At 43.3% G+C, this 12,414-nt stretch overlaps 1 protein-coding gene across 3 annotated transcripts in view; it reads right to left on the bottom strand.

The window, feature by feature from the left end:
- The window catches only part of RMDN2 (regulator of microtubule dynamics 2), a 48,724-nt gene extending 46,075 nt beyond the window's left edge, over positions 1–2,649 (bottom strand). For 2 of the 3 annotated variants that reach the window (XM_066993901.1, XM_066993902.1), the window contains exons 1-2: positions 2,345–2,479; positions 1,431–1,894 (exon numbers count right to left, since the gene is read on the bottom strand). In XM_066993901.1, coding sequence (XP_066850002.1) covers positions 1,431–1,882 — 452 coding nt within the window. In that variant the 5' untranslated portion in view covers positions 1,883–1,894; positions 2,345–2,479. Of the gene's footprint in view, positions 1–1,430; positions 1,895–2,344; positions 2,480–2,593 lie in introns of those variants that run through there. The other variant, XM_048047733.2, reaches the window with a different exon arrangement.
- Between the last annotated feature and the right edge of the window lie 9,765 nt (positions 2,650–12,414).

Genomic DNA, 12,414 nt, shown 5'->3' with positions numbered 1-12,414 from the left:
GTGGCGATCCCAATTGCTAGGTGTGGGATAACAACTATTCTGTGTTTGGGAACCTGATTATTTGTAAACCCAAGCTTTAGCCTTACCTACATCTCCAAGTATTTTACGTTCAGTACAAAGGCCTCTGCAAACCTACCCCCAAAAAATGAAATAATTTGAGGAACTATAGAACTGAAACATTTATATACCACATGAAGGGGAAATGTTTCTGATGACCGTTGCCAGTACTGAATATTTAAAGTAAAGAAAAAATGAACAACTAATGTGCAACATAATTGCAAAATCTCAAAATATGGTCTCAAAATAAAAGACTCACAAAGCATGTGAGCTGGGATATAACACAAGAAATTCAGCCCACAGGAACTTAAAATGAATATGAAGAAACTCTTCAAAAGTAGAATTTCATTAATTATTATGTGCAGTATTCTGCTCTCTTCATAATATTATAGTTCATTAAAGCCTCCTTAAAGAAAAGAAAAAAGTGACTTAAAATGGACAATTTACATACTAGCGTAGGCAGCATTATGTCTGTATACCACATTGAGGAGGTGGTACCAAAAAAAACACGTTTGCTATAAACATGCCCTGATTAAATTGCATGCAAGTATCTAATCTGATTATATCAAAAGAAAGATGTAATTACAAGAAAGTAATGTCATCACCATTTTCACATTACTACTGTAGGGTGTATTAGGCAACATATGAAAATAGAAAAATATAGTCCCTCTCCTGAACTCCTGGTACATCTCATCCTTCAGCATGTTCCTCTACTGAAGCCCTAATAACCACAATGGGACTAAACGCCATGATCAAAACCAGGAACTTTATACCTTAGTCAGTACCTGAAATCCCTCATGCTTAATTTTAAGCCAGCCGGAAACATACACAATAGCAAATGTATATAAACAAACTGCCATTTGTACATGCTTTGCATTCAGACATAACTTCCATAGTGTGTAATACCTTTTCGCAGAACACTGTAATAACTCATCTTTAAGGCCCAAAGGAAACAATTATCATGAAAAGCACAAGAGCACTCCTACAGTTTGAACAAGTTCTGTCAGAGACTTCAGGCAAGACTACTGTCTTACTGAAAGCACTCTTAAAAATCACAGCATTATCATGAACTTTGCCTCTCATTACCTAGCTATGTAGCAATACTGCATCAGATGGTTGCCAAACATGCTAGTAGAAATCTGTAATGTGCTTCGTATTAAACCAACTTCACATGTAGTGCAGACTTACAGATGGTCATCCAGAGTTCTCTCTGATTTAAAAACAACTAATCTGATTTTTTTTCCCTGATTAGAGAGAAATTTAAAATATACTTAAAACTTTTAAAGGGCTACTGTTTATAATACAAAGTTTCACATACATATTGATGCAATTTGCAATGCGTATGTAGCATAAACAAAATATTATCAACTCACCCTCCTTCACTTTCTGCCTCCTCAGAGCTGGTAGTTTCTTTTGCAGGAGTTGTCTCAGCTTTTCTCCGCCTTGCTGCTCTGTGTGATGGGCTAACTCTCTGAGCATCCCCCTTCCCTTGGAGCTCGTCTCGAACAAGCTCTTCAAGCTTTGGAATAGCTTCTTTCAGAAATTTCACCTCTCTCTTCAGTTCATCCACACTTATTAGCAAGTCATTCAGTTTTTCTAGTATCTGCAGTTGCCTCCTGTGTAAAACCATTACTGCCCCTTGCTCGTTATGAGTTTCATGTTGCATGCCTACAGAATTAAGCTTGTTACCTACATCTGCAAAGTCAGGTATACGCACAGCTGCACCAGGTTTTCGGACCTTGCGGTACCAAATCACAACCAAGCTTATTCCAGCAGTCCCTGCCATTATGCCCAGTATTAGTCCTTTATTTTCAAAGCGAGACATTTCTGCGCCCTCCTAAAATTGAGAGACAACAGTAACAGAGTTAAAGACGCTCTACCCGAACGACTGACTTTGCTTTTCAATCGCAAAAGCTGAAGGCTAGGATAACCGGTGCGTGCTGCAGATAGGAAGCCACAGTGCAACTCCAGCAGATTCTGCAACAACAGCCTATGTGCAATGACAGCAAAACCGAGACAGCAGTGGCTTGTTTGGCTGGAGGGGGGGCAGCAGGGGAGCACGCTGCCTTATCCGCACAGCACCGCAGCCTTCACTTCTGACCTTCCAGCTGCTTTAGCTGATATTTTTCTTTTTTTAAACGCCCAAACCTGCTGTCCTCGGCTTGCCGCAGCGCCCGGCTGTCAGGCCGCAGCCCAGCAGGGGGGTCCCACCGCTGCCCCGGAGCCCCGCGGCCGCCTCCCCACAGGGCGCCCACCCCGGGCCCGCCGCCGCCGCCCCGCTACCTACCGGGCCCGGCCCGGGGCCCGCCGCCACTCCCGGCCCCGCCGCGGCGCAGGGGGCGGCGAGACCCGGATCCAGGGGGCCGGGCCTGCGAGGCGGCGGCCGGCCGGGCCTCCGGGGCACGGCTGCCGGGGCCCGCCCTGCGGCAGCCCCGGGGCGGGAGGCGGCCCTCCGGCCTGCCCGGGTCCGGCTGTGGGTGCGGGTCCGGCCCGGGGGTCCCGCTGCGAGGGGGCCTCGGCTCCCCGAGAGCCGCACCTGCCGCAGACAGCGCGCGGCTTGGCGGTTCAGGGGCGAGTTTTCCTGTTTATGGCTCTGCCTTCGGGCTGCTGGCTGCTCGTTTCTACTAGCTTGACCTTTGCTGCTACTTGTAGGAGACAGAGGGTGTGTGTACGTTGCATCGGAGGAGGCCTGGTGCTGCAAAATCACCGAGAAGCCCTGACCGGCTGCCAGGCACGGCACGAAAGCTTAATAGTACCTCAGCCATCTGACAGCCCGAAGCTGACCCTGTTTCTCCAAAGTCTCTTGCAGTCTGCCCAAAGTCAAAGAGGGACTTGAGTCTGACAGGGTGTGGGGTGCGTTGCTCCGACAGCCCCAAACTTGTACCCGTGGCACAAGACCATACTTTCTCCGTTGCGGCAGTATTTCCTCCTGTTTCTGGCTTAGGAAAAAGGACCATCAGAGGCAACCTGCTGTGCCCAGTCATCATCCTGAAGGCTCCTGGAGGGTGCCCGTGCACAACATGCCCTGCCAGAATTGCAAAACAAACTCATGTTCTCCTGCGTGAGGGCCCACACAAAAGACATTTAAGGAAATTATTACGACTGCAGGACAAAAGAGATTGCTCTTCAACAGTTGGAGCTTTCCCCAGCCATATCACTCAGGAACAAAGAAATGCAAGTAGTTCTTAAAAATAATAATAATAATAATAAAAAAATTAATACCATAATACCTTCATAAAAGTGAAGGTAATACCATAATACCTTCAAAAAAACTCATAAAACAAACTACTGTAAAAAAAAAAAAAGGTACCTTAAACAGGTACCAAGAACATAAATTGTGTTCCCAAACAGAATTTCAGTCTTAATACAAATAAGCAAATGTAAATCTATCTTTTAGTCAAATAGACTAATATCTCTGTATCTTTAAACAAAGATTTCCTTTATAATAACAGTAACTGCTAACTAATTCTCCATTAAGAACCTGAAGACGAAAGGAGCCTAAATTACAACCTGAGAGGAAGGGTAGTCTATTAAGATAGAAAAATTAATCCTGTTTCAATATTCTACATTTCTCCGAGATTAAAAAAAAAAAAAAAGTATGGCCTGTTCTTAAGTTCACAATCTGAAATTTGTAAGCCCTTCAATTTTATAGAAACTTTACTAAAATAATTTCCAAGGAATAATTTTTACTATAGTAGAAATAGTTATTTTAAATTACATAATCCATTAGTGTTTAAAAACGAAACTGGATTACATGAACCCTCATGCTGATCACATTTCGAATGTTTAGGAGTGGCAATAAATTTTTGTTGGATAATCTTTATTTGTATTTTCTCTTTCTAACACCATTTGCCAAAAATCTTTCTATAAGCCAAATAAAACAGGAAAGGTTATTAAAAATATAATTAATCTGAGGACAAACACCTTGAAACAGGCCTGCAGCCTTAGACTAGGCGACTTGCTTTCAGATATAATGGTCTGTGAGAACTGCTTTCTAAATCTGCCATTAGTTTCTGTGGATACATTGCAACTCTGAAAATCAGGTCACAGGTCTGGATCCAAACTCCTAACTTGCTTAGCACCTGCAGCCACCTTACACAGGCATTGCGATGCAGAAGTGTAGAAGTCACTGCATGCATGTCACCTGCCAGAGGACAACAGCTCCCTGTGCTGGGACCTAAACACTGATTTACCTAGATTTGGCACATTAAAATGGCCTAAATCTGATAACTATTCTAAGCAAACTGAGAGGAACTGTTTTTAGAAAAGTGCTGTTCTGCATGTGGATTTTTTTTCTAGTTCAAACCAGACTCTGTACCTGAAGTCCTAATAAACGTCCAAGTCCAGACCACCATCTCTTAGAAAACGTCAGGCCCATTGCTAGACAGTGTACTTTTAGCTTTACTTCCTAAGGAGACAGAGCTTATGCTCCCAGCTTGTCTGTGCACTGTCCTTCTGTCCCCTAATACCATAAAACTTGCTTCACCCAGGAGGTCCTGCATCTGTAAATTAACTTCAGCCAATTTTGACAGAAAAAGAAAGAAGTCAATATACTGAATTTCCAGCAGTTTTCATGACGGTCAGCAGCTCTGATGTGATGAGACCCTGTTAACGTCCTGCCTTCCTCCCCACCTGCCCCAGGCAGATGTTGCCAGATGAGCTCAGCACACCCGAGCTGCACCGCAGACACACCTGCCTGCTCACAGCACTGTTCGTGTAAAACCAGGCCATGTCGTTTAACTGGTCTATTGGGATATTTTGAGCTTGGACAGTAGCTTTGTGTCAGACTAGAAAAGTTAGCTTATTATTGAGCAATTGTGTTCAAAGGATGAAAGCACCATCACATTATAAGTAACCAATGTATGCTATTTCCAGCCAAGATGTATATTAACTTACTGGTGTTCTAATTTCTGTATGAAAGCCATTCGCATTTTACAATCGACATAAAATTCTTTAGCTGTAATTTTTTTTTCCTTTTTTTCTTTCTGGAAATGGCCCCCACCTAGATATTAATCTGCTGTTTGTAACAAATACAGAAACTTTTTCATCTGTTAGTAACACTTCATACTTATTATTTCAGCAGTTGTAAGCATATAATCAAACCCTGTTAATAAATCACCAAATATTGCGAAAGTTTAAGTACCTTTGACCAGACTTGCTACCAGCCTGTCAGAAATCCTACTGTTTTGTCAAGTTTTATTGAATTCTCCCAAGTCATATGCTATAAAATAAAATAAAATAAAATTATAACTTACCTCAAAAGGAAGGAAAGCATTCACTGTCAGACTTGCATAAATATATCTTGATAAATCTTATCAATATTCTCTGTTTCTCTTGCCCTGGACAATTGTCCAGTGCCCTTAATGAAAAAATAATAAATTGGAGTCACAGGGGATCAATAATAGCGCACTGATATATATATTTTTTTCAAATAAAGGTATACTGCTTAGCATAGTTCTCAGAGGAGATGAATTACTATAACTGCACTGATTTTATGCCTCTGTGTGTGCAGATGTAACTGTACCTCTGCCTCCTCTCCAGTACTTTTCAATCTCTCACTGATCACAGTCAGAATTAACAGAGAAATTAAGTAATGAAAAGTTTCTTTGAATTACTTGGTGTTTTAAAGGGGAAAACTCTGAACTTGTTCCCCAACTTTGAGCAATATTGCTCACTCCTTGTTACACAACTGAGAATTCACACAGGAGAAATGCATTTTGCAGGGGGAACTGAATTACAAAATATAACCTGATAGGAAAACAGGCTTCATTAGTTCAATGAATTAGTTCAACAGAACCATCTGTTCATTTATTTATTGTGTTGATGTGATCCAGTGCTGCAATTTCAGCTAAGCAAAAACAGTTACTAATGCCATGTCGTTAAAAAAAAAAAAAAAAAGTGCTGCTCCTGCTTCTTTGTGTTCGTCTTCATCTCACTAGAAAGCTCAAGGACATTATCAAGATGTATTTATGAAAACTATGTTAATTTTTTAGGCTGAGGTACATTATTCAACTTCCTTGGTACAAGAAATGAGAATTGGCAGCCCAAAACAATTTGTGTATGTTGTGGAGACATCAATAGGAATACATATGCAAGGTTACATTAGCTGTAACTCCACAGGGCTGCCTGATGCCTTCACAAAGAGAAGTTGTCATGGGAATGCCAGAGTATACATCAAAGAGAAAAAAAGATATGAATAGTCATGAAAACATAAGTAAACTGTGTGTACAAACATATATTTTACATCTATATTTTCCTCAGCAGTCCATCAAAACTTTACAAATACACATGCGTATGTGTAGGTGTATGCCACATCACCCAATCTATTTTCTTTTATTTAATAAGAAATGTCCTTTTCTTCTGCTTCCCTATACTATTTCAGAGCATTAAAAAGTATTTTAAAGAGTTTTACAGTTTCTACCTGCAAATGGCAGTGCCCCTTACTGAACTCCACAGACCTGTCCCTCCAGTATGGCTAATATATGTCCCTACGATGTCTGCAGTTTCACATAAACACACTAACTTTGTTCAGGGGATGTGGTGTGTTCCTCCATCGTTTCTGCCTCATTTTTGTACCAGCCTTTCTGAGTTTGTCAAAAATTTCCCTTCTGATTTCAAGTTTTCGTCTAGGCCAGCACAGCTATGTGTACATCATCAAGTGGTTGGGACCTACAGGCATGCATCTGGAGGCAAAGAAGCTGTGCTGAGGCCATGACATCCCTGCCATGCCCCAGGTTAACTTTTGATAAGCTGTGGCCTGCTCTCAGGGACTCCGTGCATACCCAATGCTTCTGCAATGGATCTTCCCAAAGTGTGGTTCCAGTGTCCCAGGCCTGTTCCACGGGATGAAGCAAAGCTTGCCAAGCTGGGACAACTGGGAGATTTGCCTCAGCAGTGCACACCTAACCCAACCCAAATCATTACTCTGTAAATACACATTTACACTGCCAAGCATAACTGCATCTCCCATAAGCCCCAGAATTAGCTGTGGCTTGTAGCATGAAAGGAAGACATCATAAAACTCAGACAAGACAAGACAAAACCATGAAGTCAAATCCCTGCCTAACTAAAAGCCGCTCAGTGGACATTTTTCTTGATCTCTAAAGAGTAAGTCATTTACATATCAAAGTTTTCAGCTGATACCATTGCAAAGACTAGAATACAATCATAGAATCATTAAGGTTGGAAAAGACCTTCAAGATCACCTGGTCCAACCATACCCCTGCTACCAATGTCACCCACTAAACCATGTCCCTAAGCATCAGGTCCAACCTTTGACTACTTTCAAGTATTTTAATAAATGACAGACTTCTCTTCCCTTCATTGAAATGAAGTTGAAAATAGCGAATATTTTATTACTAATAATTTCAGTAAACATGAAACTTGTCAACATTCACCACTCTTTGACAGCCTTTTACGTTGTTGATGAGAGACTGGTAACACAGAGCTTACTACCTGTTCCTGGCTCTATTGCAGACATGTATGTGTCCTTCGGAAAATCATTTCACCATTTAGCATTTGCATTTCCCTTTCAGCAGTACCAGAAAATGTTAAAATTATAGCTATATAAGGACTTGTATATATAAAAATTATGCAATACACAACATGAAGAAAAGGATTTCTTCTACAGTCGATGCACACACATATTTACACTCACATGAGTACATACACACACACAGCATTCGACTTTGCAGATTGTTTCAAGTCCCTTGTTTTGCATTTTCAGCAGGTCTGTTAAAATAAAACCTAAGTGCAGAATGTATTTTAATTGCAGTTTGCACCTGGTCGTGGCGTTTAAGGAGCTTTTTCTACCTGGATCTGAGCTAGAGCCCCCTGGAGGCCGAACAGCAAGTAACTGGGGCAGCCTCCTCATTCGTCGTTCTCCTGCTGCCACCTTGTGGGGAAAAAAATGTGCAAAGAGCGCATTAAGATAGCTGTCAACGGGAGCATTGTGTCTGCGTGTTTCCGTCGCTATAGTTTTGCTCCAAATTTAGAAATATTGCAGCCAAGACGTACGACTGTGACTAAAACAGCGGGTCACGCAGGGAACCGGTCTCCAGCGTGGCGCAGAGACCTGGTCTCTCTGACCACGGAGGATTTTGCAGCATTTTTTACCAGAAGCAACGCACGCCGCCCCCCCGGCCCGCCCTGCCACGGCCGCGGCCCGCCCTGACATGGCGCCCTGAGGGGCCCGCGCGGGGGCGCCCGAGGGCCGCCGCCCTGTGGCTCCGGCGGGGCCCTGAGGCCTGGGCGCTGCCTGGAGGCTTCCGCCGGCTCCCGGTTCAGCGGTGTAAGGCTGGTGTGGGATTTCCAGCCCGGCAATAAACAGGAAACCTCGTGCCAGAGTCCCTTTGTGTGAAATCCTCGGGGAAACGGAGCTGGGCCGGGACAGCGGGCTGCGAAGTCTCTCCACGCACAAGCATCCCGCTAAGGGGTGGGTGCTGCTAGGTGGGCGCCTCAGGCATGCCCTCACAAAGGTCGACCTCAAGAGATTCGGGTGGTTTGGCGAGGCACTGAACAAACAGAGATGTCAGTATTTGGTTTTCACTAGTTTTATCTTTGGTAAAGAGATAAAACTCTAGATAAGGGATGAGAGGTAAGGCAACAGGAGACAGGGGATCTCAGGTGTGGAAAAGAGGAAAAAAAAGGATGAGGGTGGAAAGAAGAATGGTGGAAAACAAAGCTGCTTGGACAACAGCTTGCTGCTACGCCAAGCAGAAGTCCTGTTTTTCCACTGATTTTCCACCTTTCCCTGCCCTGAAATCAGTGTTCACTGGGACTCTCAACTCACCAACTTGTCTGAAAACCGTTTTTTGCTGAGTTACTTTTCTGCCAGATTGGTGGTGAAAGCAGGAGCACATGACCAAGAGCTGAAGGAAAAAGCAGTTGGACTGACTTGACCCATCTCGTGGAAGTGCACCTTGAGGGTACACCACTGATTGGGACTCTTGTAGTGGGAAAAGGGTACCATACACATGGACAAAGGAACAACAGCACTAAACTGCTTGTATCCTGAAAACACCTGCATCAGGAGAGTAACTGGTATCTCATACATTAGTTAAAAGAGCAGCAGAGCTCTCAGTGGCGTTTGCTCTTGTTTCAAGCGCAGATCTGAAACGAGTTAATTCTCATGGTGTGGCTCTGTGTAGGCTGGCCCTTGACAAAGATTCAGCTCTGAGTATTTTGTCCTTCGAGTCTTAGAAAAAAATATCAAAGAGAAAGGGAAACAGTAGAACAGAAGCACCAAATAAAAGCAGAATCATCAAAAGTAAAAACCTAAGGTAAAACCAAAGAAGCAAGAAATAAAGGAAGGTAGAAAAAGTCTGTAAAATTTTAAAGGCTTGGAGAGCTTGTCTCTGCATCAAAGGTGACCGTGACCTGGATTCCTTCCTCCTGAATTTAAGTGTGTAACTAGGGTACATAGGTATGGGCTTTCTCTAACTTCTGCGTAGAGAAAGGCACCTTCAAAGGGCAACAGATCCTTAAGTAGGACAGCAGCATCCATCTGCTTCAGGCTCTAGGTGACTCTGACGCTTGCTCTTATATACCTAGTCTATACTGACCTCTGCCTATTGCAAGACAATCCTTGTCATGGAAATTACTGGAGAAAGATATTTGGATTGTAATATATTTGAGGTTAGCCCATGTGGCCATCATTTTCTCTCTGGTCTTAAAAAAGGTGACTTTAGTTTCAACCTTTGGCAAGATGTCCTGCAATCTATTTTGAACTGAAACAGGAGGATGAGCAGAAAATCACAACGCTGTGACAGCTTCCCTGCTTATCTTGGCTGCCTTCTCCCAAAAAGTTGTGCCGAACAGCAGTTTGGTGCAGCAAAGAAACTTGACCATTATTTCTAAACAAACATGGATTTCTCTGTGCATTTTTTCTTATCTATGTCTCTTTTTATACTTTAATCCCTTTGAGGCAATGGAAGTCTTTATCTGTGATGGCACTAAGACCATAATCAGTGTTTAACGGTAAAGCATAGAAGTAAGCTCAAGACAAGCTGCAAAACAGCATGGTTTTAGACACTTACGTTTAAAAAGTCAAGTTGGTACTTAGGTCCTAGTTGGTATTCTTTGTAATATCTACTTCTAAGTACCACAAGGAGCTGAAAAACGTACACTAAGCACGAGCTTCCTATTTCCATTGTGTTTCACTTTCTAATACATGGAAAAGAGTAGTACATGGAGGGTTGCCATGTAAAGAAATAGCATGAGAATTGATTTGTTGCTTAAGCTGAGAAAGCTTAAGTCACAATTACACTTTAACAATACTACTTATCAGGAGCAACATTCGGATTCATTTCAAAAGCTCAGCTTCAGTGCTAGTACTCTTGGGCCAAGTAATTTTGGTAGCTTTGCATACTTCAGATAGATGCCATTGTTCATGTAAGCTATAAATGCGTCTCAGTCAGAGGAGGTAACAAGCGTGAGTTATTAAACAACTGGATGTTTAATAAAAGAGGCATATTCTTCTTCCTGGGAAAAAAATATCGGGAGAATTTACTTTCCTTTTCAGCTCAAAGAACATCAACTAATTCTAGAATTCTAAGAAGCAGAACTTTCTATCAGATGATTACAGTGTTGCAATAAAGCCATTATTTAAAGTCCTGGGCAAGGCACCTGCATTGTTTTGGCGGTCACACGTGAGTGAACAGACATATTTAATTCTGGAGGGAATATCTGACATTTCAGAAGTGTATTCGTAGCTGCGTTGCAGAAGCCAGCATTACAGACCAGTTGTAATGCTAGGTTTCCCAGGGCCCTGTGCCTTCACTCTGCAAGGCTCTCTGGCCTTTTTGCCATTTTCTTCTGGAAAGACGGTGGCAACACAGGGCAGAGCTCGCTGGAAAATTCTGACAGTACATTTCTCCATTGGGGAAAAAAGCAAAAACAAATTGTAATTGACAGATTTCTGAGTAGTGCGTTGGCTCTGACAGAAGCCAGGCAGGATCCCAAGCTGCCTGCTTCCCCTGCAAGGCATACTTGGCTTCCTATGTCAGCAGCTTGCGTGCTTTCTGGGCTCCTTGACAGTGCTATAAGGAAACTACCATTGGTCAAGTGGCCTGCAAACCTGCGGGGTGGAACCAGGATCAAGCCCACATTTCCAGTATGATCCAACTTTGGACAGATAGTCTTTTCCAGAAATGTGGAGGATAAAATCTGGTTCTCCAGCACTCTGATGACCAAGCAGATGGTCTCCTTTCCCAGAGCACCAGAGGCAATGCCAACAGCAGAAGGAGCAACCATCCTTCTCTAGCCCAGAAGCAGCAGCAGGGGTAAGGTGATCCAAGGAAACAGAGGCATCCCCTCTTCCCTTTTCGAGATACAGAGGTGGAAGGGACCCATCAGCTCCAGGGGGCTGTGGCTGCTGGGCTTTTCTATTCCTGGCTGTCCTGGTTCCAGTTAGGACAGAGTTAAGTAGCTCATAGTAGCTGGTAGGGTGCTATGTTTTGGATTAGGATGAGAAGAGCGCTGATAACATGCTGATGTTTTAATTGTTGCAGAGCAGTGTTTACACCAGGCCAAGGACTTTTCGGCTTCTTGCTCTGTCCTGCCAGCGAGCAGGCTGGGGGTGCAGCAGGAGCTGGGAGGGGACAGACCCAGGACAGCTGACCCAAACTGGCCAAAGGGGTATTCCATACCATCTGACGTCATGCTAAACAATATATAGGGGTGGCTGGCCGGGGTGGGGGGCCGGCTGCTCGGGAATAGGCTGGGCATCGGTCAGCGGGTGGTGAGCAATTGCATTGTGCATCACTTGTTTTCTTACACATTATTATTGTTAATACTATTACCATTATCACTATTATTATTATTATTGTTATTATTATTTTCCTGTCTTAATAAACTGTCTTTATCTCAACTCACAGGCTTCACTTTCCCGTTTCTCTCCCCCATCCCAGAGAGGGAGGGGGGAGGGTGAGCGAACGGCTGTGTGGTGTTTAGCTGCCAGCCGGGTTAAACCACAACACTGGCACATACTGTCTTCCATGGAGATACAGGTGCTGGATATTTAGCACAGATCAGTGAGTGAGGGCAGTAAACACAGGGCAATTAGTTGTTCTCAACTCCAGTTTTCAGACTGATAAAGACGCTAGCACACCCTGCTCCATCAGTGATGCTTGGATCCTGTTTGAAACTCTCCTTCACTGGGCATCTACAGTTTTTAAGCAAGTAGTGAAAAGCTAAGCAACTGTTCAACCTGAATATTTTTAGGCTTCCTACCTGCAAGCAGCTGTACTTCAATATAGCTCTGAGCCCGTGTATTTCCTTTGCAGTAAATGCAACATAATAGATTACCCAGACAACACATGGCAATTCTGCTTCTTTTCCCTGTAGAGGAGAAACTGC

Source organism: Anser cygnoides, chromosome 3 (assembly GCF_040182565.1).
Source record: "Anser cygnoides isolate HZ-2024a breed goose chromosome 3, Taihu_goose_T2T_genome, whole genome shotgun sequence".
Classification (NCBI taxonomy): Eukaryota; Metazoa; Chordata; class Aves; order Anseriformes; family Anatidae; genus Anser; species Anser cygnoides.
The sequence above is the reverse complement of the archived record's forward strand: the minus strand, read 5'-3'. Positions and strand labels throughout refer to the sequence as shown.